General features: G+C 47.3%; 1 protein-coding gene across 1 annotated transcript in view; it reads right to left on the bottom strand.

Annotated features, from left to right (window-relative positions):
* Nucleotides 1–10,823: 10,823 nt before the first annotated feature.
* The window catches only part of RBM33 (RNA binding motif protein 33), a gene marked incomplete at its 3' end in the record, with an annotated part of 94,125 nt that continues 89,552 nt past the window's right edge, over nucleotides 10,824–15,396 (bottom strand). The window contains exons 17-18 of the mRNA XM_015413439.1: nucleotides 12,120–12,341; nucleotides 10,824–11,012 (exon numbers count right to left, since the gene is read on the bottom strand). Coding sequence (XP_015268925.1) covers nucleotides 10,824–11,012; nucleotides 12,120–12,341 — 411 coding nt within the window. The remainder of the gene's footprint in view (nucleotides 11,013–12,119; nucleotides 12,342–15,396) is intronic.

Raw genomic sequence — 15,396 nt, 5'->3', positions numbered from 1 at the left:
CAAACGTTTTAGTCTGATCGGTCTGTGAAGACCAACGAAAGGTCTCTTTCACCTTTTCCGGCATTTCTTAGTATTCCAATTTCTGCATTTAACAAAAGCCGGCATGGAAAATTTCACCATCAGATATGAATATGGGGAGTGAGGAAAGGTGAGGCTGAGACCTGGCAGTTAAACCATTCTCAACTATCTTTCCATACTGAGTACAGAACAAACTGAAAACTACTGGCTTCCAATTCTTAGAAAAGTCTCTCTGGGGCCTTGTTGCTCTTTTTTAAAGCCTTAATCAGACTTGTCAGAAGCAGTCTGGCTGGAGGTTTCGGCATTACCTCTCAAAAAAGAAAGAAGGCTTCGGCAGTGTGAATGCAACCCTGGATTGTTTTAAAAGGAAAATGAAATAAAATAAAGACATCTGCACCCTTTTAAAGCTCTGAATGTTAGCACTCCTTAACTATGAAGTGGACATACAAAGCTGTGCCATCCAGCAGCACAATTACGGCCACACGGGGATGTTACATTCTCACTCCCCGGATGTCGGTATGGACAAGACGGCTGCCAAAGGTCTGTGCTCTCCTCGGCCTCTGCCCTGCTTCTATGAACAACCCTCTTTGACCCGCTAGGTCCACCCAATCATAGGCTGTTAACCAGTTGAACTAAGTAATACTTTGGAAAGCCAGATCTAGCCATTGTATCCAGGAAATGTTTACAAAAAAACCAGATGCTATTTGCATTTAAACGCCTCCCCCCCAAAAAAAACACCTCCCACCAAACAGGCAACTAATTACAAACAATTTCCTTAACTCTGAGCGGCAAGGCAAGCTTAAATGTCCATTAAAGTCAACACGAGGGGCGAGGGGCCCACCAGGGCGGGGTCCTGCCCCCTCCGCAGCGTGCAGCGACTCCTCCTGTGCCAGTGGCGCTCTCCCTCTCCCTGAGCCTTCTTCGGCCCTGCAGCTAACAACTGATCCTCACCACCACCAAGTTAGGTGCCTCTCTCTCAACTACTGCCGGGCTTTCTCCCACTGCTTTCGACTCCAGCCTCCTGTGAGAGCCAATTGGGAGAAAAAGAAGAAGCAGCTGGGTTTAGTGGCAGCACCGTTTCTCGGGGCGACATTCCATAAAACTCTTGACTATACCATGTTAATCATTACGGGTAAGGATTAAGCTAGCGAGTCCACTCTCCTGTGGGAATATAACCAATGTTGTGTGGAGGCACGGCTATGATTTGCAGCCAACCTCAGAGCACTTTGGATCAAGGCTGTTTGCGTGCAAGCTGTGACCGGTGTAAAGGTTTTGGAAGTCTTATTTCTGGGACCCTGAATGTCAAGGCTCTCAATGGCACCAAACGCAAAACATATTTGTGCATGTACTTGAAACACAGTCGTTAAGAAATGGAAGTGGACTCTGAATCGATATTTACTAAGAAACATGTGACATTAAATATTTGCTTTACGCCGAAAATGAATTTAAATTCAGGTCTACATTTACAGTTTGGGTTGGGGTCCTCAGTATGGTGCTGTCTAGAAGGTATTATCAAAGATGCTTGGTTTTACAGTTCTCAAAACTGTGAATTTGTGTCTGCAGAGATCACATGCCTCTTCCTCACAGCAAAAATGTTATAAAATTAAAGTAAACATACTGAGTTAAGAGACCTCAGTCCTATTAGTAAAGGTAAAGGTTCCCTTGCTCGAAAGCCAGTCGAATCCGACTCTAGGGTTGCGGTGCTCATCTCCGTTTCAAAGCCGAAGAGCCAGCGCTGTCCGAAGACGTTTCCGTGGTCATGTGGCCGGCATGACTGAACACCAAGGCGCACGGAACACTGTTACCTTCCCACCAAAGTGGTACCTATTTATCTACTTGCAATGTCTTGCTTTCGAACTGCTAGGTTGGCAGGAGCTGGAACTAGAGATGGGAGCTCACTCCATCATGCGGCACCCGGGTCCCGAACTGCTGAACTACCGACCTTCCACACAGCCTGCAGTTCAGCGTCTTAACCACTTGAGCCACCGCAGCTCCTTCAGTCCTATTGGTCCTCTGCAAATCTATGCACAAAAAACCAGCCCCTTGTCACTTAAGTGCTAAGCTTCAAGAAGTTCAATGAATATAAAATTGTTTGGGGTGGAATAGGTCTGGGTAAGGGGGAGATGTTAAGAGCTAAACTGAGGAGGGAGGGGCAAGCAGCACAGATTAAAGTGAAACCTTTTGAGCAGAATACTCCAGGAATCCTGAGATGTGAGTGTATCCTCGTGGATGCTTAAGCACATATAAGAATACATGTGCCATAGAATACTATTGTTTTGGTTAAATAAAACAATTTAAGTGGTTACTGTTAATGATTATTTTTCTCCTTATAGTAAAGTGCAGCAGAAAAGTTGTCCAAATATGAATGATTAACCTATTAAACCGGAGACGGTTCAACCTTGCAATGATTTCATACTTATCTATTTCAAGTGGTAAATAACCAATCATTCATTTTCAGATACGACTAAAACCTGAAAAGTTATTATACAAAAACGAAACCTTTTATCTACTTGCAATTTCTTGCTTTCAAACTGCTAGGTTGGCAGGAGCTGGAACTAGAGATGGGAGCTCACTCCATCATGCGGCATCCGGGTCTCGAACTGCTGAACTACCGACCTTCCACACAGCCTGCAGTTCAGCGTCTTAACCACTTGAGCCACCGCAGCTCCTTCAGTCCTATTGGTCCTCTGCAAATCTATGCACAAAAACCCAACCCCTTGTCACTTAAGTGCTAAGCTTCAAGAAGTTCAATGAATATAAAATTGTTTGGGGTGGAATAGGTCTGGGTAAAGGGGAGATGCTAAGAGCTAAAATGAGGAGGGAGGGGCAAGCAGCACAGATTAAAGTGAAACCTTTTGAGCAGAATACTCCAGGAATCCTGAGATGTGAGTGTATCCTCGTGGATGCTTAAGCACATATAAGAATACAATAATGCTATTGTTTTGGTTAAATAAAACAATTTAAATGGTTACTGTTAATGATTATTTTTCTCCTTATAGTAAAGTGCAGCAGAAAAGTTGTCCAAATATGAATGATTAACCTATTAAACCGGAGACGGTTCAACCTTGCAATGATTTCATACTTATCTATTTCAAGTGGTAAATAACCAATCATTCATTTTCAGATACGACTAAAACCTGAAAAGTTATTATACAAAAACGAAACCTTCATCTGGGTTGTAAACATTTAAGGCCAACAGGAATGGGCCTTCATGTAGGAAACCATGATTTAAATCGAGTCTTACCGACTAGTGAATCATGATTTAAATCATGATTTGAATCAATCTGATCTAAATGAAGCCCACCCTGATTTGGCTGTGTAGATTAAAATGAGACTTCAGCAGAAGCTGTGTGTTTCCCTGTGTATTTTTTACATGACCTCCTTCTCCCTGGCACTTGGGCTTCCTGTATTTGAGTGTGGCTCCACCTCTTGGGGAGGCGATTTTGTAGCCGGCTCCCCCTCTTGTGGCAACCCCTCTGTGGCTGTGCCCGTCACACTGTGCCAGACTCTCAAAGGCGCTCACACTATCAAAAAGGCTGGGGACCCCCGGGTAAGGAGAAGGGAATATTATTCTAACGTACAACATTTCCCCCTATGTGTTCTGCTTACAAACTGGGGAAAAAATCCACTGCCTTTCTGAGGGACCCTGCTAAGCTGTAAGCGAGCAAAATCAAATGGGGAGCCGGCAGCTGTGGGAGTGAAGTGGGCCTTTTGAAAGGCTGGGGACCCCCGGGTAAGGAGAAGGGAATATTATTCTAACGTACAACATTCCCCCCTATGTGTTCTGCAAACTGGGGGGGAAATCCACTGCCTTTCCGAGGGACCCTGCTAAGCTGTAAGCAAGCAAAATCAAATGGGAAGCCAGCAGCTGTGGGAGTGAAGTGGGCCTTTTGTGTGGCAAGGAAATGCAGAGGAAAATATTTAAGTTATGAGGCTAAATCTCCTTATTGCTTATGATTATGATCCTAATAACTTACTTCACCAGCGTCTGCTTTGGGGGGTCCAAGTACAGGTGCTAGGAAAACATATAAAATGGGGTTAAGTCTGCAGGTCTTATTTGCAGTGACACAGCAAGCTCAACTTTCCCTGCTTCTAAAGAAACTTCACTATCAAGCAGTGACCGTGCTACTCAAGTTTCTATCACTTTCTAGAATACATACATGTCTCCTGCATGCATAACAAATCTGTACTTCCTAGAACCATGCACAAAGAAAGAGCTTGAAATCACTCCGCGTCTAGTTCTGGAAGTTGAATACCTCTCTCCAAAGTGCTCTTTACTACATGGGATCTTCCTCTGAGAGTCTCTGCATATTTTGTTTTATGGAGGCTTCTCTACTTCACTGGGTAATTCAGACCCTGCTGGCAGGAGCCCACAAAGGATTGGCAACACACCTCCCTGCATAGCTTGCAAAGGGAAATATCGGGTCAACGGACAAGGGGGCTGATGCTGCTTTAGACAGCAACAAGGAGTAAATGAAAAGATGAAGAGGTAGAACATCACAGCAGCTCAAACCTGTCTTGCGGAGCGGCCCTATGTGAAGATCAATGAAACAAGGAGGGCCTGGTGAAGACACACATGATCCTCCACTGCGACACAACACAGAGTTTAGCAGATACAAGTAGTGAAAAGGTCACCAGCATAAAACAGTTCGATTCATGCGCTATGTGAATGTCAGCGGAACAAAGACTCCCTCGTTTCATTCTGTCTTTTTCTTTTTGTTTACCTATAAAGCTTTTAACATTATGAACAGATCTCAGCACACACTTGAAATTACTGTAAACCAGCACTAGGTAGTACCGTTACTCTAAGAAGGCTATGTGGGATGCGCTAAAAAACAGGCACCTTCATTCATTCAGCCTCCATAACCTGGAACCACAAAAAGAATCTTTTAAGTTCATTCTTTTAAAACATAACACGCATTTAAAAATATAAATAACTTTTTAAAAACCTGGATATACTTAAGAGTTTAATCCATGAATTCTATGAATCCCTGTCTGCCTGAGATGTCACTACTGAAAAGGAACAGATTGTAAAAGAGGGAGAGACCAGGTGAAATATTCTTATACTTAATGGTATCCTTCTGTAGAACCAGCCATGGAAGTACAAGAAAAACAAAGCTGCACTTAGCTGTAACTATTGTTCGTTGAGTATCTTCTGTACAGGCACAGAAACTATCTCTCTAAAAGTGAAAGTCCACTGCATCACTGCCCCACCGCCTGGTGAGTAGCTCACTAGAATGTGCACAGAAGATCGATGATGAAAACAAAGTTTCACTTACCTGTAACTATTGTTCCTCGAGTGTCTTCTGTGCAGGCACACATACCCTCCCCTCCTGTCCCACTGCATGCTCTGGCTTCCGCGCCGCTAGAGGTACTGAGGGTGGGGGCGCTGCTGCGTGGGGCCACGTGGCCCCTGGGCGGGAACAAGTTTCTGGCTCCAGCACACAGAGCCCCCTGTAACCTTTTAGCTGTAAAATCCTCTCCGATGGCAGGCCTGCTCTTGTGCGGTCCCCTTTGTGGGACTGCACAGAAGATCGATGATGCAGTGGACTTTCACCTTGAGAGACATGGCTTCTGTGGAGGCAACGCCACGGGGAAAAATTCCAGGACACCAAGCACTTCATTCATTCATATGTGCAATAATGTTAGCTACCTTTGCTACTTTCCCTGGAAGCACTGGTGCAAATGACCGCAGCCTAGAGAGAGACCTGTAGCTTAGAGAGCTATTAGTGGCTAATAGCTAACAAATAAGCATTTAAGATGGACTGTGTCTAACCCCCAAGCCAGCAAAGTCACCATAAACCATGACACCGCACCAGCACCACAGGCCGCTTATACCAATGCTGATCTTTAGGATTTAAGATGCCAAAGGACTCAGAGTCCTTAAAATGAGAGGCCGTGAGCTGGGGGACAGGAAATGACAATCACACCACCCTTCCACTCCTGTAAGAAACATGTGGCCCAGGGAGGCCTATGCCTAGCTGCATCTTCAACTGCTCCCTCCCCAACTATCTGGGTTTATAAAATCAGTGTAAACTCTTCACATTATACAGTGAACTATACCTATGAGATTTTGTATGGGCACACTTTATAATCTGGTATGCAAACAGAATTCTGGGATACTTTCTGACATGGCAGGTCACCCTTCCCCCCAGTTACAACACATAGGACAGATACTGTTTCTCTTAAAATCACAGCTACTCAAAGGGTCACCATGGAACTTACTGTGCTCTAGGCATTAGGAAAGGCTCAGATACTGGGCAGAAGAAAAAGATGCCAGAAATAATACGCCATTTCTCTTTAAATGTAGTACTGTAATTCCACAGCCTTGCCAGTATAAAATGGTAAAGGTTCCCCTTGCTCGAAAGGTAGTCGAATCCGACTCTAGGGGGCGGTGCTCATCTCCATTTCCAAGCTGAAGAGCCAGCACTGTCCAAAGACTTCTCCGTGGTCATGTGGTCGGCATGACTAAATGCTGAGGCGCACGGAACACTGGTACCTTCCCACCGAAGTGGTTCCTATTTATCTACTTGCAAATTCTTGCTTTTGAACTGCTAGGTTGGCAGGAGCTGGGACCACAGATGGGAGCTCACTCCGTCACGCGGCACCCGGGTCTCAAACTGCTGAACTACAGACCTTCCGGTCTGCAGCTCAGCATCTTAACCCCTGAGCCACCGCAACCCCCACTTGCATGTATACAAGTCATTTTATTATTTCTTCTATCCATCCCAGAATCTATATGTTAACAATGTTGTCCATTTGTCCTGAAAATATGGATTTTTTAAAAAAGCCATTCGGCAAAAGGAATTTATGCGGGGCTGGGGTAGGTCAAAGAAAGCTGGGCAAGCTCCTCAGGGAACAGTGTCAATTTTGCCATCTGGCAGAGGGGGTGTTTTAAAACAACATCCAACCCTTCCCAACATGGAGCTTCATAACCCCTCGCACAGACTCCAAATACCCGTAGGGATGCCGTGCATATCTCAGCGAACCTGCCTTGCATTCAGCACTAACAATCAGACTGCGCAAGGCTGCAGTCTGCTTGCTGATCAGAAGTTGGCTTACAGCTTAGGTTCCGCCACTGCTCCTTCGGCAAAGCAGCTAAATGGGGATGTTGCAAAATGGAGAGAAGAAGGCGGCGAACCTGCCTGGCATTCAGCACTAACAATCAGACTGCGCAAGGCTGCAGTCTGCTTGTTGATCAGAAGTTGGCTTACAGCTTAGGTTCTGCCACTGCTCCTTCGGCAAAGCAGCTAAATGGGGATGTTGCAAAATGGAGAGAAGAAGGCGCTCCTTTCTCTCCCCTCCCCTCCCGGCAAGTCAGGGAAACAAGTAAATCTGCTTCTGATCTCTGCACTGCAGAAGGGAGAAAAGAGCTCCTTTCTCTCCATTTCCCTGCAGCACAAGCCGACCGCTTGGGGTGGGGGGAGAAGGGAAACCGGCTATCCTTGTGACCAACACCCCCCCCCCCATCTGCTGCCTTTCGGGAAGTCTAGGAGGCAGCAAAGTTTCGAGAAAAGGAGGTCAGAAGAACCCAACTTCAGGAGTCTCCACCCCAAAACTCTTTCTGGGTACAGAGCAAGATTCTCCCAGGAGGAGATCGGACACCAACCCCCAGCTGATCGCTCATCAGCTGGGAGTTGTCTGCTGATGGCTGTATGCAGCCTGTTCCTGGGAATACACACAAATCGGTTGTGAAAAGCCAAACAGCCAATCATTAACTGACTGCCTGATGACCTATGGCAAACAGGATGTCAGCTGAACTGGCAGGTGTTCGAGCATCTCTAAATTCGATTAGGAGCTGCCACTGAGGGATGAGCGCTGGAAACTGAACCATCAAAGCCCATGCTAAATTACCGTCATAAAGACAACTGGATACTGGCCTAAACGCCAGTAAACACCGTCTCTATCAATTGTACTTTATGTATATTAGGGTCTGAATTTTACGCTATGCATTTGCACTTTATGGCATTTTAATCTATGTATTTGTAATCTATGTATTGCATTGTATATTCATTGCATTGTATATGCATTGTAATCTATGTATTTAATTTATGCATTTGTATTTTATGGCATTTTAATCTAAGTACACTGCCTTGAGCCTGCACGGGCAGGCAATGGTGGTATAGAAATCTAAAATAATAATAATAATAAAAAATAGCAGTGCTATGGACCATCTTCTCTGAGCCTATGTTTCCTGTCTTGTTAAATCACACAACTGCCTTGTTCTAGCCCAACTGTCTGTTGTAAAGGAAGAGCATTTGCCCCTTTCCAAGTATCGACCCACACCAGCAAACAAAAAGCAGGTGAAGTACACAAGGATTCCTGCAGACCAAACAAGTCCAGGTGCTTGCAAGCTGCTGCGCAGCCACAGACGAAACCATGGCCCCTACCACCTGGTCTGGCCTGGGGCAAAATTTCCTCCCAGTTGGGCAACGTGGCCACTGGTGTGACAGACTCTGAGCAAGTTTTAAGGGTGTTCAGGCCATCACTGTCGGGTTGTCAGGGTACAATTTCCTCTATTAGTTCATTCTGCACGCTTTGAAACACTGCTTGTCATCAGATGCTTGCATCAAGACGAACAAGACGGTACCGACAGGGCTTGGAAAGATTCAGGTCTAACTGAATGTGGTGACCTCTGGGTTCAAAGGCCGAATGCCACTGATTGTCAGAATCTGGAGAACGCTCGGCACGGAAGGGCTTTCTGCAGGACCTGGCTGTGGACACCCCTGCAGCGCTATGTCTGGCCACTGATGAGAAGGGGATGGTGGACTAGATGGCTGGATCTGGTTGGATCCAGCAGTGTTGCCATGTTCCTACTGGCGTTTGCTGAACAATCCTGCTATCTTTGAGAACCTTATGCTTCCAAACTTTAAAAGTAGGAAGATCCACATACCGTAACCCCACCCCAAAACATTGCTGAATCCCGAATCCTGAAGATTTTATTGATGGGAGGAGATCTCACCCCATAAGCATGCCTCAGTCCAAACTCTTTCATTTCTACCCCCTCGTGGCATAGAGGCAACCAATGCTCCCTCTAAGCTGTGGAATCCTGTGAGCAAAAATGCGACTTTGTGAGCTACTGGCATTAAAGTTGAAAGCGAGAGATTCAGCTGCTGCATGAATTAGTTTGCTCGGGGGGGGGGGCATCCTTCCTGAGCTAAGGCAAAAATGTGTGAGCCGGAGGCAAAAAAATGTGAGCTAGCTCACACTAACTTGGAGGCCACCGTCTGAAATGGGAGACTCCCCTGTGCAATGGCGGGACCGTCACTAATCTCCGACGCCTGCACTGCCTGCGGTCAAATGACTGCAGAACCACCTGGCTGCGCCTTCCTACCAGTCTCCTCTCCACACACGGGGAGTGGCAGGGGAAAGGGAATCCAGACGCCCCTTACAATAATCATTCTCGCTCATGTGGATAAGACAGTGGCTATAAACCGTTTGTGGGGAACAACATCAAACCCCTTCCCCAACACTTCCATCTAACACCACATTACTCTTTTGGGGTTTCAATATTATTTCTCTAGGTGCTTTTTTTTTTTTTTTAAATGCTCCCAGCGCTCTCTCTCAGGAGCAGCCTGTGGTTTTTTTGTGTGACAGGAGCTGCAAGAGAGCAACAGCAGGACACATAAGAACATAAGAGACGCCAATGTTGGATCAGGCCAAAGGCCCATCCAGTCCAACACTCTGTGTCACACAGTGGCCAGAAATACCAGGGGCCATCAGGAGGTCCACCAGTGGGGCCAGGACATTAGAAGCCCTCCCACTGTTGGCCCCCCCAAGCACCAAGAAGACAGAGCATCACTTGCCCCAGAGTCCCTATCTATACCTTGTGGCTAATAGCCACTGATGGACCTCTGCTCCATATCTATATATCTAATAGCCAAGTCGCCCCCTGGTGTGCGGATACTTATTTCCGCACATCAGGGGTAACTGGAGGGGAGGGAGAGTTTTGTGCACACGTGGGGCGGTCCCCAGGTGTGCACAAAAATCAGAAACCCTGTAAAAAATATCGGGGGGATGTTTAAATCCCCCCGAAACTGACAGAGTGTCTTTGTGCACACTTGGGGCAGTCCCCAGGTGTGCACAAAAATCTAAAAACCCAGAAAAAATATCGGAGGGATACTTAAATCCCCCCAAAGTGGAGGAGACGGGGGGAACCGGCGGGATGGGGGGGGTACTTACCTCCTCCTGCTGCTTCCTCCTCTGCCTCCCCCCCCGGGAGTATTGCAGGTCCGCCCCTTGTGCTTATCTAATTCCCTTTTGAAGCCGTCAATGCTTGTAGCCGCCACCACCTCCTGTGGCAGTGAATTCCATGCGTGAATCACTCTTTGGGTGAAGAAGTACTTCCCTTTAACCGTTCTAACCCGACCGCTCAGCAATTTCATGGAGTGCCCACGAGTTCTTGTATTGTGAGAAAGGGAGAAAAGTACCTCTTTCTCTACCTGCTCTTTCCCATGCATAATCTTATAAACCTCAATCATGTCACCCCTCAGTCGTCTTTTCTCCAAGCTAAAGAGCCCTAAGCGCTTTAACCTTTCCTCATAGGGAAAGTGTTCCAACCCTTCTACACATTCTCCTCTGCTCTGTTTTCCTTGCACCACTGCTGAATGTCAGCTGTTTGATCTGGAAATCTTTTCCTTTCAGGCCCAACCGGGAGGGGAGGGGGAAGCACCGCTAAATGTATGTCGTTAACCACTCACGTCCCCCCCCCTCACCCCACCCCAAACGCTTTTCCTAGTCATTACAGGGAGCTTCGTAGGATGAAAGATTTCTGGCACGAGGAATGGAAGCCCGGGGTGATCTACCTGAATGGGTCCTACCGACATCAGCAGGTTTTTCAGTTGGACATCGGTAGTTGACGAAGAAAGCCCTTCAACTGACACGACGCAGGGCTGCGGCCGGCACTCCACCACGCGCAGGTTCTGTTTGTTCGGCATCAAGCGGCCTCGGCCCATCTGGCCCGCCATGCCTCTGCCTCTCCCGTGCATGATGACCTGCCGGCAAAAGATAAGGTGAGCTGCATTGCTGATTCACTCGCCGTCTCCCTGAACTCATCCTGACAGACAACGGGAAAGTTAGCGATTCGCTTAGAAGGAGAAGATGAAAGCAGAGGGCGATTAAAAAGGTGTCATGCCGCTGCCGGCAAATTTTAAAGGCCCACATCTTTGGGACTCCTCTGTCAAATGCTCGGGGTTCCTCACTGGTTGCAAAGGTGCAGCTATGTGGGAACGGCAATAACAGTGTTACGAGAGGAAGTGATTATTCTGTTGCCTCCCTGAGGATGTTTAGCTTTGCCTGCTGGCTGGCTGGCTGTCCCCACCTCAGTTCAGAACAAGAAGAGGAGGAGATTGGATTTATACCCCACCCTTCACTACCCGAAGGAGTCTCAAGAGTGGCTTACAATCTCCTTCTCCTTCCCCTTCCCCTCCCCACAACAGAGACCCTGTGAGGTAGGTGGGGCTGAGAGAGCTCTTTCGAGGACTGCTCTTGAGAGAACAGCTCTGAGAGAACTTGTGACTGACCCAAGGTCACACCAGCAGCTGCATGTGGAGGAGTGGGGAATCAAACCTGATTCTCCCAGATTAGAGTCCGCGCTCTTAACCACTACACCAAACTGGCTCTACATCATACAGACTTCCAGAAAAGTATTCCTTGCCCTCCCCCCAGCTGCTGATTTCAGAGGCGCCACCAGCCTAAAAGCAAGAGCAACTTCCTGAGGTACAAAACAACAAACACCCATCCTCTGTAGAACAAAGGAACCGATGGTCCCGGGCATTTCTCTACCACCGCAGTGGACAACTTATAAACTGTGAATTTCACATTTTATAAGTTGGCTATAGAACTGCTGGTGTGGACAGGGACATTTCAGGCATCAGTAACCCGCGCTAACTTCAAAATGACAACCCAGCAAGGTACTTAATACTTTATATGCCATTATTAGAAAACCTCCCCCTCAACTGCTTCTCAAATCGACTTAGATGATTAATTAAAGTTCAGAGTCCGGACAACCAGAGGCAGTTATTTCTGGCTGTTCTGTTTTTCTTTTTTCTTCCCCCAAACGAACGGCATGGTACTAGTGCAAATCTGGACCAACAGATCACCTTTTTAGCTGGATGAATCCCCTGGATGTTCTTCAGCCCCTGAGGAATGGCTGAGTGAATCTGTGCCAGCTGGTGCGGATGATGGGGCTGGTGCTGATGCGGTTGCTGGACTGTCCCCTTCGTCAACGTGACTTTCCGCACCGGCTGATGTCTCTGCTCTGCTGGTTGCTGGAGCCGGTGGGGAGGCCCCTCTGGGTGAGAAAGGCCAACGTTCTCGCCACCCTGAGGAAGACAAGGACATGCGGTTCAGGAGCCTACAAAATGCCACGCGTATTTCCTACCAAGAGTTACCGAGGACCAGACCGCTTTGTACCCATATTCTGCGAAAAACAGAATCTAGCATTATACAGAATTGGAACACCCTCCTGAAGCTGCAGGATAAGAAAAGTCTTAACTCCTTTGCAGTTGCAAATGCAATGGAGGCAACATGCATCCAGGTCCTGGACTGACAGTCAGTCCTGCATCATATGTATATAAAAAAACAGGCTTGGACATGAGAGCGGTGCAGCCCAAGAGCTACAGATTGGATCAGTCTGAGGGGGGTGGAGTCTCCCCACTGCATGACCATATCCTGTCCACAGACCCGTACAAAAAAGGAGCAACCAAAACAATCAAGGGAGTGGAGCACTTTCTATGACAGCCAGACTACAGGCAAGTCAGACTGACCTCTGTCTCAGGGGAGGTACTGGAGCAGATTTTAACGGGATCGATCTGCGAGCATCTAAAGGACAACGTGGTGATCCGGGGGAAATCAGCACAGATTTGTCCCCAAAAGGTCCTGCCAGACCAACCTCATTTCCTTCTTTGATCGAGTGACGAGGTTACTGGATCGAGGGGATGCTGTTGATGTCAGACTGACCCCTGTCTCAGGGAAGGTACTGGAGCAGATTTTAACGGGATCGATCTGCGAGCATCTAAAGGACAACGTGGTGATCCGGGGGAAATCAGCACGGATTTGTCCCCAACAGGTCCTGCCAGACCAACCTAATTTCCTTCTTTGATTGAGTGTCAAGGTTACTGGATCGAGGGAATGCTGTTGATGTGGTTTACCTGGATTTCAGTAAAGCTTTTGACAGGGTTAGAACATAAGAACATAAGAGACGCCAATGTTGGATCAGGCCAAAGGCCCATCCAGTCCAACACTCTGTGTCACACAGTGGCCAGAAATACCAGTGCCATCAGGAGGTCCACCAGCGGGGCCAGGACATTAGAAGCCCTCCCACTGTTGACCCCCCCCCAAGCACCAAGAAGACAGAGCATCACTTGCCCCAGAGCCCCTAGCTATACCTTGTGGCTAATAGCCACTGATGGACCTCTGCTCCATATGCTTATCTAATTCCCTTTTGAAGCCGTCCATGCTTGTAGCACCCACCACTTCCTGTGGCAGCTGGCACAGATTCACTCAGCCATTCCTCAGGGGCAGTGATGTGGCAGTTCCCCATGATGTTCTGCTGGGTAAACTAGAGGACTCTGGACTGGACTCTGGGATAGTTAGGTGGACAGGGAACTGGTTGGAGAACCGCACTCAGAGAGTAGTTGTCGATGGCACTTCATCTGAATGGAGGGAGGTGTCCAGTGGGGTGCCACAGGGCTCGGTTCTGGGTCCAGTACTTTTCAATATTTTTATAAATCATCTGGATGAGGGTGTGGAGGGGCTACTCATCAAATCTGCAAATGGCACTAAATTGGGAGTAGCAGCAAACACACCAAAAGACAGAGACAGGATTCAGCGAGGTCTGAACATGCTGGAAAAGTGGGTGGATGTGAACAAGATGCAATTTAACAAGGATAAGGATACCTATTCTTTAAGACAACTAAGCAGAAACATGGTGAGTTTATAAAACTACAGTACGGAGAAAGTGGAGAGAAGAATTTCACTCTCTCACTGCTGGACCCTGAGGTCACTCGGTGAAACTGACTGGCCGTGGATTCAGGGCACAATGGAATGCTTTCAAACACCACTTGTGGAATTTCGCTGACACCTGATGTGATAGCAGTCACCAGCTCTGAAGGCTTCCAAAGGAAGACAAACAAAATTCACAGAGAACAGGTCTGCTGACTGCTCTTAACCATGGTAGTTCAATGCGGCCTCCATGTTCAGAGGTGATATGGCCCTGAATACTAAAAGGAAAAGGAAAATTCAGCAGTACAAGTCTCTTGTCTTCATGCTGCGCTTGGAGCCCAAGAATTTAGTTAACCATTTTTTGGGGGGAGGGGGACAGGACGCTGGACCAGATGGACTGCTAGTATGGTACAGCAGGGTGCTTACATTCTTTATGCAGCGTCTTAAGTCTACCCCCTTCTCCTGCATCCATTCTGACCCCTAGCAGCAGATTCCACGGACGTGGCCAAATTATTCACAGAAATCTACCAGTCCAATAGTAGGCAATTCTTCCAAAGCATTATTAGGAGGAGCATTTGTAGGTTAAAATGCAACCCTAGACTTTTTTGCATCCTAAAGAGACACAAACACTTCTAAAAATAATGTCTACAAACATTTCAATGCACATTTACTGCTGCCGTGGGACCAACAGCCAGTAGAATGAAACTTCTGCTAGGTTTGCCTTTCCAAAGCCTTTTTTACCTCGTAAAGTAAAATGTTCCTGCTGGAGCATCCACCGTGCTGCCTGCCTGCAATGCAAGCATCACGCATGGCTTCTGAAGCTGAGCTCACAGCAGCACGCCTGTCCCATCCTCAACACCTCTGCTGAGGTAGCAAGTCTCAGAATGGAGCCACTAACCAGCCAGCAAGTTACGCTCATGAAACGCTTTGGGAGATCTGCTGATCCTCAAACTTTGAAAGAATAAAGCCTGCCCGTGCCCTCGTTGCAAATTAAGAGCACTTTTTCAAATACGCTTCAATTTTTTGCTAATGGTCTTTGTGTGTCAAGGGATAGCCAAGGGGTGGGGATGATACGCTTGACGAAGCCGACCTACTGCAAGTTATAAGTGAAGTGACAAAGCTCTGGTTGCGTTGAAACTTGAAACGGTTGATCTGCAAATACAAGAGCCAGCAGATTTAAAGAGGAATGCAACTACGGGATAAAAAAAAAATTATCTGTGTGCCCCGTCATTATAGTGCACTTTTTTTGCCATCAAGTCGCAGCTGACATATGGTGACATCACAGGGTTTCCAAAGCAACAGATGCTCAGAGGTGGCTTTTGCCATTGCTTGCCTCTGCATAGCAACCCTGGACTTTCTTGGTGGTCTCCCAAGTGCTTTGGACTAAGATGGCTGGCTCATTGGCATTTCATCTTTAGATGTCACCCCTGGCCC

This window comes from Gekko japonicus, unplaced genomic scaffold (genome assembly GCF_001447785.1).
Source record: "Gekko japonicus isolate JY-2015 unplaced genomic scaffold, Gekko_japonicus_V1.1 scaffold105, whole genome shotgun sequence".
Classification (NCBI taxonomy): Eukaryota; Metazoa; Chordata; class Lepidosauria; order Squamata; family Gekkonidae; genus Gekko; species Gekko japonicus.
The sequence above is the reverse complement of the archived record's forward strand: the minus strand, read 5'-3'. Positions and strand labels throughout refer to the sequence as shown.